This window comes from Saccostrea echinata, unplaced genomic scaffold, assembly GCF_033153115.1.
Source record: "Saccostrea echinata isolate AGI-Se365-2 ecotype Australia unplaced genomic scaffold, CSIRO_AGI_Sech_v1 ptg000054l, whole genome shotgun sequence".
Taxonomy (NCBI): Eukaryota; Metazoa; Mollusca; class Bivalvia; order Ostreida; family Ostreidae; genus Saccostrea; species Saccostrea echinata.
In genome coordinates, this window is record NW_026889803.1 from 59,536,855 (window position 1) to 59,556,678 (window position 19,824).

General features: G+C 33.7%; 1 protein-coding gene across 1 annotated transcript; it reads right to left on the reverse strand.

The window, feature by feature from the left end:
• Positions 1-530: 530 nt before the first annotated feature.
• Positions 531-19,475, reverse strand: LOC133205061 (acyloxyacyl hydrolase-like). The gene is made up of 18 exons (XM_061340802.1): positions 19,451-19,475; positions 18,739-18,895; positions 17,947-18,076; positions 17,772-17,848; positions 14,474-14,534; positions 10,557-10,627; positions 9,910-9,958; positions 9,635-9,778; positions 9,462-9,531; positions 9,245-9,367; positions 8,655-8,694; positions 6,861-6,935; positions 6,686-6,761; positions 6,354-6,509; positions 6,186-6,245; positions 5,589-5,691; positions 1,354-1,430; positions 531-726 (listed from the first exon to the last, which is right to left on the reverse strand). Exons 1-18 carry the CDS (start codon positions 19,473-19,475, stop codon positions 595-597), a joined length of 1,626 nt encoding a protein of 541 aa, XP_061196786.1. The 3' UTR covers positions 531-594.
• Between the last annotated feature and the right edge of the window lie 349 nt (positions 19,476-19,824).

Genomic DNA, 19,824 nt, shown 5'->3' on the forward strand with positions numbered 1-19,824 from the left:
TGCTTCGCGGTTTATAAAGCGTAAACTGTCCCAACCCAGTTTATACCGTATAAAATGGGTAGCTGTTAAATCCATTACTTAATTAAATAAAGTATTTTTTTCATTGAATCAGATGGCGCGTTACAACGAGAATTAAATTATTAACACAGATCTATAGAACTGACTATATTTGCAAAAGAACTTACGACTAAGACTGAAAACTTTGTTAATAGTAAAATCTTGCAAACTCATTGATTTCTGTTATAAATTGTTTGCATAAAATATCTTCCTAAATTCTTCTTTAAAATGATTTGAACATTTTCAAATTAATTCAAAATAGAAAGTTATTTGCAAAGTAACATTTGGGTTTTAGTCGTAAGTTCTTTTGTAAAAGCCGGGGGTTCAGGAATCCTACATTCAAACTGCATCAAAAGAATTTAAACAAATAAACAACTCAGTGACTTCCTTGTTTTATTTTGAGTGAAAATGTACAGTACTTTGTGATAAAATGATACACAGATGTTCATTTACAATTAAATACATTTGCACGGTAAAAGATATGTAAGAAACATTGCACAACCCAGTCATTCTTTATTGTGATCATTACAGCAGTCATCACAGATAGCCTCCCTGGTTCCCAAATAAAGATTTAATTCTGGAATTATTGGGATTTACTGGTCCTATGACGTCGGGATACATTTTTTCCAAATTTTCCCAAACAGTCTTAGCCGTGAGAGCCTGTCCATGCTAAATAAAAATAAATACATAAATAAAACATACTAGGTAATCGTTATTTTTTATTAAAGATTACAATGCTCTCCTCAAAGAATGTTATCTATAAGCAAGGCAAAGTTCCATACCAAACTTAAAGTTTGGTCTGAGTAGGATATTTATGAACTAAGGAATATGATCTGCTTCAGAAACTTCAACCTTGTCACTCATCTGGAAAACGTAGATCAGATCCAGCATCTAAAGCAAGTCGAAGATGCATCATCCATGCAAGTTTGGTCCAGGTAGGGCTTATGGTTTCTTTTGGTTTATATACGCTTCTCCGAACAACTTCGTTAAAATAGAATCAAAATATTGATATCAGAAGAGCAGACATGTTCTGCGTAACAATAAATGATACACTAAATAAATACAAAATATTTACTAAACAATATAACTGCATGAGAGTAGAATTTATCATTTCGTCCACAGAATCTGTACTATTCGTGTACAGTATAGTTCCTAATACATATACTAGTACTTGAGTTGATATTGTCCAAAGGTTTTAGTAACTGCACATTACCGTCCAAAGTTTTAGTAACTGCAGATTACCTATTAATAGTGGTGCTTACAACCTGTCAATTAATTCTAGTAACCGTACATTACCTGATTAGAGTGGAATCCGTCCACGGGTTCTAATAGCTCCCACGCCTCTCCACCCTGTTTTGTCCACTCGTCCAAAACTGGATAAAATAAATTACTTGCTTTTATTTAATTTTTTTTCAAAACTAAGATAATCTTTTTCATTTTTATTCCTTTATCTATCAAAATGTCCAAATAATAAAATTTAATGTTTGTGAATAGCTTGATAAATCAGATTGCCTAGGTAATACAATTTAAAGTAAGAAAATACCTTGATCTGTCGGATTGCTCATGTAATATACCTTATCTGTTAGATTGTCCAGGTAATATAATTTAAAGTTAGAAATAACCTGATCTATCCAATTGTCCAGATAATACAATTCAAAGTTAGAAAATATATTGATCTATCGGATTGTTCAGCTTATATAATTTAAATTAAATAAGAAAATGCTTTGATCCATCGGGTCTATCGAATTGCTCAGATTTATACAATTCAGAAAACCTTGATCTATCGAATTGTCCAGGTAATATAATGTTAAGTTAGAGAATACCTTGAACTATCGGATTGTCCAGGTAATATAATTTAAAGTTACAGGATAACTTGATCTATCTGATTGTCCGGTTATTGTAATCTTAAGTTAGAGGGTACCTTGATTATCGGATTGTCCAGGTAATATAATTCAAAGTTAGAGAATAACTTAATCTATCGGATTGTCCAGGTAATATTATGCAAAGTTAGAGAATAACTTGATCTATTGGACTATCCAGGTAATATACTTTAAAGTTTGAGAATACCTTGATGAAATATATGGAGATAACGAACAGTATTCAAGCTCAAAAGTCCATTATACAATACAAAATAGGAGCAGAGCAAACACGGACCTCCAAACATCAGAGGTGGGATCAGGTGCCATGGAGGAGTGAGCATCCCCTGCCGACCGGTCACACCCGCCGTGTGCTCATTGTCATGATCGGGAAATAACGGAAAAATTCGTCGACAATTCAGTGTGTAAATAATGGTCTAACAATTAGTATGAAAAACGTCAGTCAGCATTTGACTCAATGATAAATTGTATTTGCTGACAAGGTCATTGTATCGACCATAGAACTTACGAAATGATGACTTTAAACGAGACAGCTGATATTTTTGTTTCATCAACTTATTTGTCAATAATTTACCTCGTTTTAGAAATTGTACATACGTAGAGCATGCTCTTGCGTATCGAATCAACTGAGAGATATATACCCCGTATGCAGGTGATGAAGATATATTGCTGAATAAGTAAGGGAAGTTGACGATTGAAAAGTTAAAGTCATCACGTTTATCATAAAGCTTGGTTGTTAGATTACCATTAACGTCTTTTTCAAGTAAAATATCCAAATATGAAACAGATGTGTCAGACTCTGTGGTATCTTTTATCTCAAGTTCACCAGGATATATCGTATCGACATAAGAATGAAAATAGCCATTGTTAATTGACAATACGTCGTCGATATATCTAAATGTCGAGTTGAACGCCACAGCAAGTGTTTTCTTCTTTTCACGTACAAGATTTTGGACAAATTCTGCTTCATATGAATACAAAAAAAGGTCTGCTAATAACGGGGCGCAATTGGTACCCATAGGAATTCCAATAGATTGTTGGAAGACCTGGTCTCCAAAAACCACATAGATATTGTCAATCAGAAACTCAAGCATCTTTTTAATGTCAACTTCAGAGTACTTGTGTGTACAATCAGAATGTTTTTTAACAAAATAATTTTGCAAATGACCAATGACAAGGTAAGTATATTTACGAGTTCCATTTTTATTGAAAAAGCAGCTGTCAATGATATCAAAAAGCCTGGACTTTAATTTATCGTGGGGAATGGTTGTGTATAAAGTTGAAAAGTCGTAAGTTTTTAAGCAGTTGATTTTGGTAAAATCTTGTGATTTCAAATTTTTCAAAAGTTCCTTGGAATTTTTAAGTATCCACATCTGATTTACACCACTTGTCGAATATATTGTTGCACAGTACTCTTGAAGTTTCTCCTTCACCACTGTTAATATCTTAGTGAGGAGTAAAGATAGAGGCTTGGTTGAACATTTACTGGAACCCGCTATGTATCTTTGTTTGTAAGGATTTTTATGAAGTTTCGGAATCCAATATAAATAAGGTAATTCGAATTCATTTTGGTTGTTTGGAATATTAAAAATATTCAAAACTGACATATGATTTTGAAGAATTTCTTCCTTAGAAAGGGAACTTTGAGTATAAGTTGGATTACCACTTGTAGAATTAAATCCAAGTTCCTCTAAAATACATTTAAAATAATGAGCCTTACAAACAAAGACAATGTTGTTACCTGCTTTGTCAGCAGGGACCAGTACGTACTGATCATGTAATCTATCTAATTCTTTTTTCACTTCTGGATTATTGAATACAGAAGGATAGATGGTTTTCATATTGCCTCTCAATCTTTTAATGCGCGATTTTAACATACATCTGATACATTTAATCCATTCTGACAAAGTGTCAAGGTCTTCTTTTTCATGTCTGACCCATCGCCTGGCGTAGTCCTCTACAGAATCCATAATATTTATGAAATTCTTACGCCAGTTGAAGGATCTGGGTTCCTTAAATTTAGGACCTTTTAAAATTAGTGATCTAAGATCCTCATTATTAACTATATTTACGTCACCAGTAATAACGTGTCCAGCAGGACTATAGTTATAGGGCGAAGAAGAACATGAACACGATGGAGGATTATGTTTCAGTTATTCGATATCCAGGCCCTGTAAAGTTTTCCTGTAATTAAAAAGTTTGGAAGCAATAGTCGATGTATATTTGTAGGAAATACAAGGTGTAGTCTTTAACTTGAAATATGGTGGAATACAAGACTGGACCCTTTTGTGATTAAGGATATTACTTATATTAACCGCGTCAATTCCTTTGTTGGCATATTGAAGTTTAAGGAAAAAACGGATTGTTTTAGCTGCATTTTCTTCAGTAAAACGCTGGGGTTTAAAAAGCCTGTGATTGGCAATATCCATAACTACAGATCCGAGCCTATATTCTGGTGTCGAAGAATCAAAAAATGGACTTTCCTTGACCTTTTCAAGAAGACTATTTAAAAGTTTCAAAGGGACAGAGTAAAGTTTGGTGCGAATATGATGTAACCCTAACTGTTGATTTACGTAAGGTAGTAATGAATCAAAAGAGACATCGTGTATTAAAGGTTTATTGTAAGACCGATTCCCATGACTACGCTTACGTCTCTGTGTATGGTTAAAAAGTCCCATCACATTTACATTGTTACACTGTGGACTGGAAAGATTCCCAACTCTATCGACATTATCATTACATCCATAGGGAAAGGTCGTCCCTAGCTTTCTTATCCAAAATTCTTCTCGTTGTCTACGGAAAGGTGTACTCAGTGATGGACTGTTTGTGTGGTGGTAAATCTTTTCCAGAATTCTAACTTTCATTGACAAAATTGAATGATCAGGTAAATTAAAATGTTTGTATAAAAGTTGCTGACCCCCATTATTTATCTGAAATCTATGACCTGATGTTCTTTTATTGAGTGATCCCTTGGTTTCACCAACATAAACAAGTCCACAAAGATTACATTCTATTCCGTAGACAACATTAGAAGATTTGCAGTTCAGATTTTCCCAAGTTTTGGTACAGAAGCTCTGTCCAGTAAGATTACTGGTGAAAGAAGTGTTAGTTATCAAAATGTCACAGGTTTTACAGTTTTTTGCAGAACATTTTGAAATAGAAGACATGGGATCGGAAAAGGAGTCTTCGAATATATCTCTAATAGAAACTTTACATTGATCTATCGAATTGTCAAGGTAATATAATTCAAAGTTAGAGAAAAACTTGATCTATCGGATTGACCGGGTACTGTAATCTTAAGTTAGATAAATCTTGATCTATCGGATTGTCCAGGTAATATTATCCAAAATTTGAGAATACTTTGATCTATCGGATTGTCCAGGTAATATAAATCAAAGTTTGAGAATACCTTGATCTATCGGATTGTCCAGGTAATAAAAATTAAAGTTAGAGAATACCTTGATCTATCGGATTGTCCAGGTAATATAATTTAAAGTTTGAGAATACCTTGATCTATCGGATTGTCCAGGTAATATAATTTAAAGTTTGAGAATACCTTGATCTATCGGATTGTCCAGGTAATATAATTTAAAGTTTGAGAATGCCTTGATCTATCGGATTGTCCAGGTAATATAATTTAAAGTTAGAGAATACCTTGATCTATCGGATTGTCCAGGTAATATAATTTAAAGTTTGAGAACGATGATTGGTGAGATACCACGACCTCTTTCAGTGCTTCACTCAGCTCAATGGCTCTCTACAAAACAATTATAATCTTTGTAATGTATAACGTCATAACTCTCTGATGAGACCGTAGCTCTACTGGTTTAAATGGATAATCTAAACTTCTTCATTTTCTTTGTCTTTAATTGTTTTTTTTATCAACCATGGCAAAAAGTTCGTTGAATTCAGAAAATGAATGTCAGAATGATGTACCTCGGTGCATATTGTCTCTTAATTTCTTGCTTAGAAGAATATCGTTTTGAAAAAAGAAAAAAAATGCTAATTATTTTTAATACACATGGCGAACACCGTTCATCAAATGAAAAAAAAAATGAAAGAAATAAGCCGACAGATGGTTGAATGATAGGTATTTTACTATCACAAAGAACTAATAATGAAATAAAATAGACAATCTCTGGGTGTATTTTTATATTTAATTTATTTATTATTTAATATGATATGGTCAATTAACATCACAGTTCATCACCAGCCTGAGGTAGTCTATACAACAGGTGGGTAGTGCTATACCTTTGTTGTGAGATCTCGTATCGTTGCATTAGTATTCATCCAACCTAAACATGGGGATATCTACAATGCAGGGAATTCATAAAAATAAAAATATTAATAAGCATTTTAAACAATATGCAGTTTGAGAATTTTTTTCTTTCATCAGATTTTCATGAATTGTGTATTTACCTCTAAGCAATTGAAATAATCATAGAAGTTGGAGTAAGTGACGTCATTCCGCAGAGATCCAATCGGATGAACCCTGTCACTAAGCGCTCTATACAAAACAGCTCCGTCTGCTAGTCCAACGAAAAACACATGACTCTCTTTCGGAAGAACCTTTGTCTAAGATGAAGGAGAATTTACAGTAAATTGTGTTCAATTATTACACAAGATAGAATCTTAAATCAGTCAACTGCTTGTAACTTATTTACTAAACCATAAATTGTTCATTATTGTTTGTTATGAAAACTGAATCAAATTGTTCATTAAACATCACATCGTACATATAGAAAACTTACTAAGAAGTTCAATGTGCTGATGGATTTATTCTTCATTTCTTCCACAGTTGTCATGTGGTTAAATGTATCGTGGTGTCTACAAAAGAAGGTGCGTGTATTTTTGTATGGTGATTCAAAAACTATAGGAAAACTTAATTAACTGCGATCTATTCAGTGGACGTCCATTAATACTAACCCGTTACAGACGTCATTACCAACAAGAGCATAGAAGACAATCATTGGCTGGTCATCTGTGATGTTTCTTCTGAGACTTTTTAAAACAAATTAAAATTCTATAAATCACTACAACTGCAAGTAATGAATGCAAAATGGTTTACAATCATGGTAGCTATAAACAGTGAATTATCCATATCAATTAATTTTTGTTTTAAGCATCACATATTTTCAAAAAGAAAACATTAAATATATTATGACTTGCATGCATATTAAGTCATTTTTTTTATCCTAAGGGTTTGCAACTCTAGAATTTATAGTCTACCTCGTAACCTGGAATGAAATAATGAGATAACGAAGAGTATTCAAGCTCAAAGTGCATTAAATCAATACAAATCAGGAGCAGAGCAAACACGGACCTCTAAAACATCAGAGGTGGGATCACGTGCCATGGAAGAGTGAGCATCCCCTGCCGACCGGTCACACCCGCCGTGTGCTCCTTGCCATGATCGGTAAATAACGGAAAAATACGTCGACAAATCAGTGTGTAAATAATGGCCTAACAATTATAGTATGAAAAACGTCAGTCAGCATTTGACTCAATGATAAATTGTATTTGCTGACAAGGTCATTGTATCGACCATAGAACTTACGAAATGATGACTTTAAACGAGACAGCTGATATTCTTGTTTCATCAACTTGTTTGTCAACATCTTACCGCGTTTTAGTAATTGTTCATACGCAGAACATGCTCTTGCGTATCGAATCAACTGAGCGATATATACTCCATATGCAGGTGATAAGGGTTGCATAAGTAAGGGAAATTGACGATTGAAAAGTTAAAGCCATAAAGCTTTGTCGTTAGATTAATCTAATAAAAATCCAAATATGAAACAGATGTGTCAGACTCTGTGGTATCTTTTTTTTCAAGCTCACTGGGATATATAACTAGGAACTATTTTCAAAACAAGAAATTTATAATTTATATGATTTTAATACCAAAATGATAACAGAGGTATAGCCTATATATGTTAATTGTTCTTCACTGATAAAATGTGTTTTGAATGATAGATTGTTAGAATGGGACCAGAAATATATCATATATGATCAGATCAAGTACAACTGAGACTATATTTGTCCTTCAAAACCTTGAAAAACAAAACAGTTTGTACTGTTGTTTTGGGTAATTATACAAATAAAGATGAATTGAATGAAGGAATGTAGGTTTGGCTGAACACTATCATAATAATCTAAAAGATGAGAGTATTATTATAATAGGTATTACTTCAGGACGTACAATGGTTGTAAACAGAGAGTTATATCTGATATATGTGGTTCACCAAATTGCTTTTTTATATTTACATTAGCTGATTATTTATGTTTGCAAGTGTACTTAAAGAAATATGATTTGTTTAATTAAGATCATATTGTAAATGAATTTCATTTTTTTATTATCTGTCCAGTTTTATGTAATTTAAGAAACAATTTTATCAAAAATCACTACTCCCCAAGACCAGATGTCTTTAAAATAATACAATTGCTTTCTATAACAAGTATTAAAGAAATAAATAATTTAGGGGGGCAATGTTCTTTGATAACAAATAATTATCAGAACAGTTTTAAAAAATCAGTAAAATGTTGTTTTGTTATATAATATATTGTATGATTTATATGACCCATAATGAAGGACTGAACTGACATAGTGCATTGTTATGTTTGGTTTTGTTATAGCAGGGTCAGTGACTTCTGATGATTTTAGGAAGATATTAGGTTTGTGATGTACATATGTAAATGATACATTGGTTTTTAGCATACCTAAACTGAATGGTATCGGCCATTGAGGATGCTCTTGCTCCTGAGAAATTCAAAGATATTAAATTTCAGCTAAAACAAAAATCAAGCATGTAAATTATGACTTAATGTTATAAAATGGAGATTAAAACAGGCTTATTTATTAAGAGTAGCGTTAGAAGATTGTATTGATAAATTAACAGCTGTTAAAACACATAGTTTGATTTCAATTTTTTTTTAGGTTCACCGTTGTCTGTTCATAGCTTTATTTTGGTAAAAAGTTAAAATACATGAGACTTATAATTAAAGAAACTGAAAATGGTCTTTAAAATTAAGAGAATTTTGATCTTTTGAAAGTGGTTCCAATTTAAAGCAAGAGATGGTCAATGTGATATTCAGGGTCGGATAAAGGTCTAATGGGAATAGAACTATGTCGGATTCAAGGTCGGATAAAGGTCAAATGGTACTATACCTCAGATGGAGGGGGTTCAACATGCTTCTTTTGCATCTTTTATCGGTATATCATTTCTTGTATACACGCGGTACATGAATGAAAAACAAATATGATTTGTACTGTGCAAAAGATATGACAAGAGTCCGTGCGGAATATTTACCGTTCACAGCAATGTTCTGGTAGTCCCGGTGGTTACAATGATTCCTATCAAACATTCTCATGTACATGGAATCTACGGGTCCGTGTATAACATCATGGAACTTTTCTGTGTTGTTCATGAAAGCTATTTAAAAAAGAAAAACAATTTTTATCCAATTTTATCTAGACACTGCACTGAAAAAAGATAAATGAGGCTCAAACTGTTGATTACATCCTACCTGTGGTCGATGAGAATTCTGGCCAGTCGAGTTCATTCTCCAACATAAATGGAAGAGGTTCGAACACTTTCTATAAATAGCAAGCAGAGAAATATTTGTATTTTAAAAAAAAACGAATAAAAAAAGGTATGTTTGCAGAAATTCTCCTCTTATAATTGAATGATATGTGTTACAAGAGACATCTCAGTGGCGTTGAACCATTCCCTTGGCAGATGGAAATGAGCACTAATGGAGTCGCCGAGAACAGCGACACCACGTGGTTGGCTGGTCCCGCACAATTCCTCTTCATAACCACGCCCATTCGCAGGGTTCACACCCTAGATAAAATAAATGCTACATGTTTTGACTTGACTATACATTTTCCTTATATTTGATGGTCTGATAAGGGAAAGAAGACACAACTTACTTTTATTACTATATGATAATTATTCAATTATTCACAACTCACGTATATGCCATTGCAGTTGGAATCTATGCTTTTGTCTCCATTTATTGGTCTGAATCAAGAATTAATTCAAAATCAGAAAAAATAATCATTCAAGTTTAAAACGAACAAAAAATACAAGTTTGTCTCTGTAGCTGAGAATGTACCATTAATAACCTTCATGCATTCACGTCAAATTCAAAATATTCTGGTATCATTTTATTTATTTATTTTTGGATTCTTTGGACATATGAGCAAAAAGTGGTATTTTCTTTGTATTGGAGAGGACAACCTAAGTTGAAAAAAAAAAACAACTTGTCGCTAATCCGATTGATAATGTATCAATAAAATGTGCTTAATTAAATCAGCCTAGTGGTAGAACATATAAATATATACTTTTCTTAAATATGACAACTTAACTATAGCTATGTGCGTATCTATATGACTATATGAGTATCTTTGACTATATGTGAGTTACTATGACTATGTATCTATGACTATGTGCGTATCTATAACTATGTGAGTTACTATGATTATGTGAGTATCTATATGACTATGTAAGTATCTATGACTATGCGAGTATCTATGACTATGTGAGTATCCATGATTGACTATATACACATATATATATAACTGTGTGACTATATGAGTATGACCAATGTTACACATACTTTGCACCAGGATGAAACGCTTTTCTTTCGTCATCACAATCTTTTCCTCTCCAAGACGTCCCTCTTAAAGTCTGTGAAATCATTAAACGATAAAAAAAATCATCAAATTGTGTACAAAGAAGATAGGTGAACATGACGAGCGAAAAGCATATAGCGTGACAAACATGAAGGTGAAAAATTAAATCTCAATTATATTAAAAATTTTCCTTGTTATTTCACTTAACATTAAGATATACTTTATGTAGAATCTCTACAATTTGCAAAAATCCCTCAAAGATTGAACTTATTTGCCTATGAAATAGTGTACACACACCAAAGAGGGCAAAAAGAATCATTTTCTCATACTATAATACTATTTTTCGATATGAGTGGGTCTTCGCTCCATTTTTTTGAAAGTTAATCCTCAAAGTTTGCATGAAAATACACAACATTCGCATCTTTTCGAGAAATACTTGAAGTCCATTAAGTCAAGGGTCATATCACAAACATGATTTAAATGCCACCCTTCATCAGGACTTGTGTAGTCTAGTGGTTAGCATGCTACTCTCGATAGAAAATGATACTCAGGATTTTTATTGCCATGGCCGTAGGAACCGGGGGGGGGGGGGGGGCAATAATTTTGCCGATATATAGATTACTATAGAAAACATAGATACTATATGCTTGTGCCCCCTCAATAAAAACGTCTGATGAGCTTTTTTTTCTTTCTTTTTTTTCTTTGCTTGTCAAGAAATTTTGGTAGTTGATAGTGCCCCCTCAACTGAAAATGTATGTCTGTGCCCCCCCCCCAAAAAAAAAAAAAAAAACTGAAATTGCTTCCTACGGGCCTGATTGCTTTGGGTTCGAACCCCACATTTGGCCGAGAAAATTTTCCTCAGAAAAGTTTTGTTTATCATAATTTCATAAATTTCAATAATGAGAACTTTACTCTAAATACTAAATTCACAAATTGAACATGATTTTTATGTATCTGAAGCTGTAGGCTTTCTGCACGCTATGTCCGTCCATCTCCTTAGTGTACAAATTAAGAAACAAGGAGAAAAGGCAAATTTAAGTCGAATTTATGATCCCATCCAATACAGCAATAGAGGGCACGGCACCATTGTTTAGAGTTATTTTGTTCACAAATAAAAAGGCTTCCAACGATACAACATATGAAGCAGGGAAAAAAAACAAAGTATATGATAGAAAATTCTGACTAAATCTCTAAAACTTGAAAAGAAATCGCTTTGGATGATATGACCAGACTGTAGAATATCCACAATGCATTAAAGGAATTATTGATTGTTGTGATCAGTCGCAATACATGTATATACCTGTTCATTTGCATGGAGCACTATACCTTATTTACCATGCCAAAGAATTTATCGGTATAGTCCAAATTTACATGTCTATATAGCTCAAAATAATAATTTGAATAGGTCATTTTCAACAGGGATAATTTTTTTATGCCCCCGGATCGAAAGATCCCGGGGGTATATTGTTTTTGTCCTATCTGTCTGTTTGTCCGTTTATCTGTCTGTCTGTCTGTTGTCAACTTTAACCTTGCCCATAACTTTTGATTGGTTGGAGCTATGACTTTCATATTTCACATGTGTATTCCTTGTGACAAGACCTTTCTTTGGGACCATCATATTTGACCTTTTGACCTTGACCTTGGAGTTTGACCCACTTTTGCAAAATTTTATGAGACTTTAACCTTGGCCATAACTTCTGAACAGTTGGTGCTTGGGGTTTCAAACTTCACATGTGTATTCCTTGTGACAAGACCTTCCTCTGGATATCAACCACTTTGACCCTTTGACCTTGACCTAGGAGTTTGACCTACTTTTGAAAAACTTTAACCTTGGCCATAACTTTTGAATGATTGGAGCTAGGGCTTTCATACTTCACATATGTAACCCTTGCGACAAGACCTTCCTTTGGATACCAACCACCACTTTGACCTTTTGACCTTGACCTAGGAGTTTGACCTACTTTTGAAAAACTTTACCTTGGCCATAACTTTTGAATGGTTGATGCTAGGGCTTTCATACTTCACATATGTAATCCTTGTGACAAGACCTTCCTTTGGATACCAACCACTTTGACCCTTTGACCTTGACCTAGGAGTTTGACCTACTTTTGAAAAACTTTAACCTTGGCCATAACTTTTGAATGGTTGGTGCTAGGGCTTTCATACTTCACATATGTAATCCTTGTGACAAGATCTTCCTTTGGATACCAACCACTTTGACTTTGACCTTGACGTTTGACTTTTATTTAAAAAACTTTAACCTTCGCCATAACTTTTGAACAGTTGTATCTAGGACTTTCAAATTTCACAGGTGTATTCCTCGAGACAAGACCTTTCTTTGGGTATCAACATTTTTTATCTTTTGGCCTGGATTTTGACTTGCATTTGAAGAAACTTTAACCTTCGCCATAAGCTGCCATACGGGGGCATCAGTGTTTCACAAACACATCTTGTTTTATGTCTCTGTAATTGAAGTTTCGGGGACATATATAGTTTTTGATCTGTTTCTCTTTCTGTTTGTCCGCAAAAACTTAAACCTTATAACTGATTGGTGTTAGGGCTTTCATATATTCACTTGTGCATTTCTTGTGATAAAACCTGACTTTTGGGTACTGACATTTTTTACTTCTTGGCCTTGGCCTTGGAGTTTAACATATATTTTTAAAACTTTTAACCAAGTATAACCTTGGAATAACTTTTGAACGGTTCTGGCTGTGGCTTTCATATTTCACATGACTGTAAATTCCTTATGACAAGATCTTTCTTTGGGAACCAAAATCTTTTCTCTCTTGACCTTGGTTTGACCCACTTTTAGAAAACTTTAACCTTAGCCATAACTTTTGAACAGTTGGTGATAGGGCTTTCTTATTTACCTTATGTATTTCTAGTGACAAGATCTTTCTTTAGGTACAAACATTTTTTCCTCTTGACCTTGTAATTTGACTATTTCAACCTTGGCTATAAGTTCTGAACGGTTAGTCCAGCTCTTTTGTATTTGTCTTGTGAATTTCTTATGACATTAGGCTTTTCTTTTCGTACCGACATTTTTTATCTCTTGACCTTGAATTTGACCTACTTTTTATGAGACTTTAAAGCCCGAGATAATAAGCACCGCCCTCAGAATATCCCGTCAATCAAGTGAATTAAGGTCCATCATTGGGTGCTTGAAATTGATTGACATTTCGCTACTAGCCCCTGTGTATAAAATGAAATCTTGGCCTTTATTTGTAGTTTTATTAACATTTATGGACAATTTGGCTCCCTTCGCGTACTTTGATAATTTTGCGTTCTCATTCTTTGGCACTGTAGCTCTCCTTTTTGCTGGTTTTCCTTAATTCGTAGCAGATTCTTATCCACTACGAAAGAATCAGAATGAAGTGTATTAAATACCATGCAGTATCATGGTTTAGTTGTTGAAAAGATGTTAATGAAAACAACATGTGTTTTTGAAACCCTGATGTCCCCTTCTAGCAGCTCATGGCCAATGTGAAAGTTTTACAAATGTATGTCAAAGGTCAAGGTCAAGAGGGCAAAAATATTGATACACAAAGAAAGGTCTTGTCACAAAGAATACAATTATGAAAACTCTATTACTACCAACCGTTCAAAAGTTATAGTCAAAGTTAAGATAGCACTTTTTCTACTATGAGAATTAATTTGAAAGCAAAGGTTAACACAACCTGCACACATTCAACATACGTAATACCACACTAAAGATTGATAACTCTTGTTGGTTAACCGTGTACCATCTAGCTAATCCCGATTTTCTGTCCCCCCCCCCCCCCCAGAAAAAAAAACATCCCTATGCAATAGCATTACACCTGTTGTTATACTGGATTCATTGGGTATAATTTTATACATAATAATAACTGCTGTTAATTCAGGAGGAACTTTGACTTACTTGATACACACTGTGAAAATCTCCATCCAAGTCTACAGCAGGGTCATGTTTACTGAATATACTAAAGAAATAAATAACATTATAATGTCAATCATAATAGGAATTCATATAATAGTCTACAGCAGGGTCATGTTTACTGAATATACTAAAGAAATAAATAACATTATAATGTCAATCATAATAGGAATTCATATAATAGTCTACAGCAGGGTCATGTTTGCTGAATATACTAAAGAAATAAATAACATTATAATGACAATCATAATAGGAATTCATATAATAGTCTACAGCAGGGTCATGTTTGCTGAATATACTAAAGAAATAAATAACATTATAATGTCAATCATAATAGGAATTCATATAATAGTCTACAGCAGGGTCATGTTTACTGAATATACTAAAGAAATAAATAACATTATAATGTCAATCATAATAGGAATTCATATAATAGTCTACAGCAGGGTCATGTTTACTGAATATACTAAAGAAATAAATAACATTATAATGTCAATCATAATAGGAATTCATATAATAGTCTACAGCAGGGTCATGTTTACTGAATATACTAAAGAAATAAATAACATTATAATGTCAATCATAATAGGAATTCATATAATAGTCTACAGCAGGGTCATGTTTACTGAATATACTAAAGAAATAAATAACATTATAATGTCAATCATAATAGGAATTCATATAATAGTCTACAGCAGGGTCATGTTTACTGAATATACTAAAGAAATAAATAACATTATAATGACAATCATAATAGGAATTCATATAATAGTCTACAGCAGGGTCATGTTTGCTGAATATACTAAAGAAATAAATAACATTATAATGTCAATCATAATAGGAATTCATATAATAGTCTACAGCAGGGTCATGTTTACTGAATATACTAAAGAAATAAATAACATTATAATGTCAATCATAATAGGAATTAATTCATATAATATTGAAATAAATAACAATCTGACAAACACTGTCTACAAAGTTTATATGAGAATATTTACATTTCCAAATATTTTTCCTTAAGATTCTTTACAAATTAGAAGACTGTTCATTTTCTCATGAACTACCGTGGATGAGCATGAATATCTCCATTGTTACGTCATAATACCGTACTTGACGTCAAAACTATAGTGCAAACTGTTTGCTTTAAAAATGACGGTTTTTAATTGTGGTAACTCATCAGAAAATAATGTAAATATAAGAAATAAATTTAATTTTTGAAAATTCATGAGGTACATGAACTACAACGCTTCACGCCGGCATATTTATCATGAAGCGCTAACGCGCTTCATGAAATATGCCGGCGTGAAGCGTCGTAGTTCATGTCCTCATGAATCTTCAAAAATTAAATTCATTTCTTAATTAATCTCTGTATAACATGAAATTAGTCAAGTACGTTCTCTTTGTATTATATAAATATATTGGATTGTTATAACGTAGTAATCAGCATCAGAAGTAAGTCCAGTAGTCCAGTAGTGTGCATCCTTAGATGCATTATCCATGCAAATTTGGCCAAAATAAGGCTTACAGTTTCTTGGTAATGAATCTGCTCCAAAAACTTTCACCTGGTTACTCACCTGGAAAATGTAGGTCAGATCCGAAGCAAGTCCAGTAGTGTTCATCCTTACATGTTTTATCCATGCAAGTTCGGTCAACATAAGGCTTATAGTTATAGTTGGAAATGAGACCTTCTCCAAAAATTTAACCTGGTCACTCATCTGGGAAATGTAGGTCAGATTCACATCCGAAGCAAACCTGGAAGTGTCCATCCATAGATACATCATCCATGCTAATTTGGTTAAAGAGTGGCTAAAATTCACTCATTTGGAAAATAAAGATTAGATCCAGCATCCAAAGCAAGTCTAGTAGTGTCCATCCCTAGATACATTATCCATGCAAACTGGTCCAGTTAGAGCTAATAGTTACTTGGGAATAGACCTGTTCCAAAAAGCTTAACCTGGTCATTCATCTGGAAAATGTAGGTCAGATCCAGCATCAACATCAAGTCTGGTAGTATGCATTCCTAGCTGCATTTTCAATGCAAGTTTGGCCCAGGTAGAGCTAATAGTTACTTGGGAATAGACCTGCTCTAAAAACTTTAACTTGGTCACTCATCTGGAAAATATAGGTCAGATCCAGCATCCGAAGCAAGTCTGGTAGTGTCCATCCTTAGATGAATCATCCATGCAAGTTTGGTCAATATAGGGATTATAGTAACTTGGAAATGAGACCTGCTCCAAAATCTTTAACCTGTAGCTGAAATTGCAGCATCTGAAACCTTGACTGGTACATTGAAGAATACTAGAAGCATCCTCCATGCATCTCTGGTTAACATAGGGCATAGGAGTATTTGAAAAGAAATCTGCTCCAAAAACTTTAACCTAGGACATCGTCGCCGACACCGGCGCCGATGGTATTACATAAGCTCCCCCTAACTTCGTTGAGGTGAGCTAAAGATTAACCAGTTAACAGCGACGATAGGGAGGGATACGCGGCGAAGAGGAAGAAAATCGCCTCCGTTTACAATATACAAGTTGATTTGTCATCTTATCTAACGTATAAGGCTTTTTTTATTCACAACATTGGCAAATAGAGTCTTGTTATTGTTTATCTATAAAATAACATCAATTTATGTAAATGTAACTGCATATATTTTGTAAAGGATGGCAGTCTCAAGTAAATTTCCCCATCTCAAAACATTACTGTAATCAGAGCTGGTTATACAAATACATATTCTAAATGTTTTAGAATAACAAACAGAAAAAGGTGAATATTTTTTTCAAACTATAGTAGATTCGGTAAAACGAAATAAATTAAAAACCTAGCCGGTTTTTACAAAATATTTTTAATCAATCTATATTCATTTGTACATAATTAAGCGATTGAATCATCGTCGATTTCAGAAGGGCGTCGGGGGATAGTTAGAATAAAACCTGTAGTTGAAAGGTGATGGGATTTTTTTTTTTACTAATTACCTTTTCTTTTATAATCATACCAATACAACAATTCCGTTATAAACAGTGTTCAGATTCTTATCTATCACTGAACTGCCGCGGCATGGCGCCGAAATTCAATTGAAATATTGCATATCGCCCTATTTGAATTTCAACTCTCAATATCTCTTAAAATATGCTTGCAACGTTTATTGTGTTCAGTATTTTAATAAACAAAGTTGTAGTTAATGTTTTTAATAAAAATATGATTTTTAAGAACTTGCAATAAGATATACTCTGATTTAAATTTACTATCTATGAAAATTTAAAGAAATGATTTTAAAATTTACTCATCAATCCAAGTGCATATCCTTTTGATCCCGGGTAAATCGCATATATTCGCTCCAATCCGATGAGATCTATGTGTCTGAAAGTTAACGCAATAGTAAATAGTGAAACACAACCTTCTTATTTATATTACTATTATATTATTGTAGAAATGAGATCGATCACTGTAGTGTATACCTGAAATAATTGCAGTTGAAGTCTTTGTTTGGGTCTGATGGGGAAGATGTGACACATTTCTGTATGGGGCTCTGTGAAACAGAACGATAACTTGTGACATGCTGTGTCCGCTGTGTCGTCTCTTGAGAACCTGTCAGAAATAAAGCCGGGTTTAACCATTAAGTTTCTCCAAATATTTTTAAAGGTTTAGTTATCTTTAAAGCTATTGTACAGTGTTGTACATGTATGTAACATTAAACAACAGTAAATAGAAGGCCATAATAAATTAATTCTGTTCTTATGGTAAGTTTTCAGACCCTCTCCCCTCCAAAAAAGCAGTGAAATAATTACAACTTAGTTAATCAATCAACTGCTCTTTTTCTCGGTTCTTTCCAATATTTATTCGATGTTTAGGCTACCCTCTCTAAACCTTTGATGCAATTCTGTTTATTCCGCGTCAAGAGTATGGCTCTTTGAAATGCAACAATTCAAAAACCTTTATTTAAGAAGGAAGCAAATCTTCAAAGAAATTCAAGTACATTCCATGATATAAATGCTTTGACATCCTTATTGTATGAAATTGAAATTTTTTTTTAATACTAGAAAATAGAGAATGACAACATATCATGATCAAAGCTTTCTTTTAGCTTACCATTTGCTTATTATTGAAAGTGTTTTAAAAATATGTTTGTTACTCAGACGAACTGGATGGTTACTTTTTAGAAGAATAAAAGGACGTAAATCAAAGATATTATTTACCATGGCCTAAAATCTTTACACTATATGCCAAGGATTGATATCATTTTACGTTACACTTTGATAATATCAGCAGCGATGAAGTCGGTAAACTCTTTACATGCTCCTTGGTAAGAGCCGGGCAGGAAGTTACAGATTCTCTCAAGTCCCTTGACTACTGTCTCATTATGAATCACAGAGAGTTGCTCTGCCAGACCGAGCACCACTGTACACACTGAAAACAAAAAACAAAAAACACAGATCTTTAAATTTAGTGATTGGGTGCCCTATCTACTCCCTTCCTTGACCTATGAACAACATGTAATATATCAACAAAAATTTATGACATCTTGTGACGCGCCATTAAGTGGGAGAGGGGGCAGTCAGAAAAAATAGACCACATACCTGAAATAAAAACTGAAGTGAGAGAGAGCAGGGGGACTGCCCAAACTCCTAAAATGGGGGGGGGGGGGTCCCAGCCCTTTTTGCAACAAAATTTTATAATACATTATACCTAATTACCATGATTTAACTATGCTGCAAACAAAAAGTGACGGGGAGGGGGCAACCAGCTTTTTAATTATAATAATCATTTTCAACAGTAATGTTTGGAAAAAAGAGGGGGCACCCCTCCTTCCGATACTACGTATCGTGCCTGCAAGTTGTAAAACGTTAAGTTGTGCTTAAATATTGCAAACTAGAATTATGGGGATTTTTGAGATTGGAAATACATGCATATCTACTTCCGCGTTAGATAGGTTAAAATCATGTTTAACGAGTTGTTACAAACTTGCCTGCGCAACTGGTACCACCATTGGTACCCAATGTCGTAAATTCCAAGTGGGATGTCGAAATAAACCCAAAGGTTAAAACCACACAAAAAGTTGATAAAACATACATCTTTTTCATAATGTCAAAACAAATACACGTGCGCAGAAAACCACATGACTATCACGATGCAGAACCACTCGGCACACCTCGGCCGATTCGTACCTCATCTGATGAAGGTGACGGAATCAGCCGAGGTTTGCCGAATGGATGCAGAACAACTCTATGGTTGGGCTATTTAAAGATTCTAAACTTGTATGTCCCTCAGATACTGACAAATATAGATTCAATTTATTTTTGTCTCTTAGTCTGTGAATTTTACTATTAACATGGTTA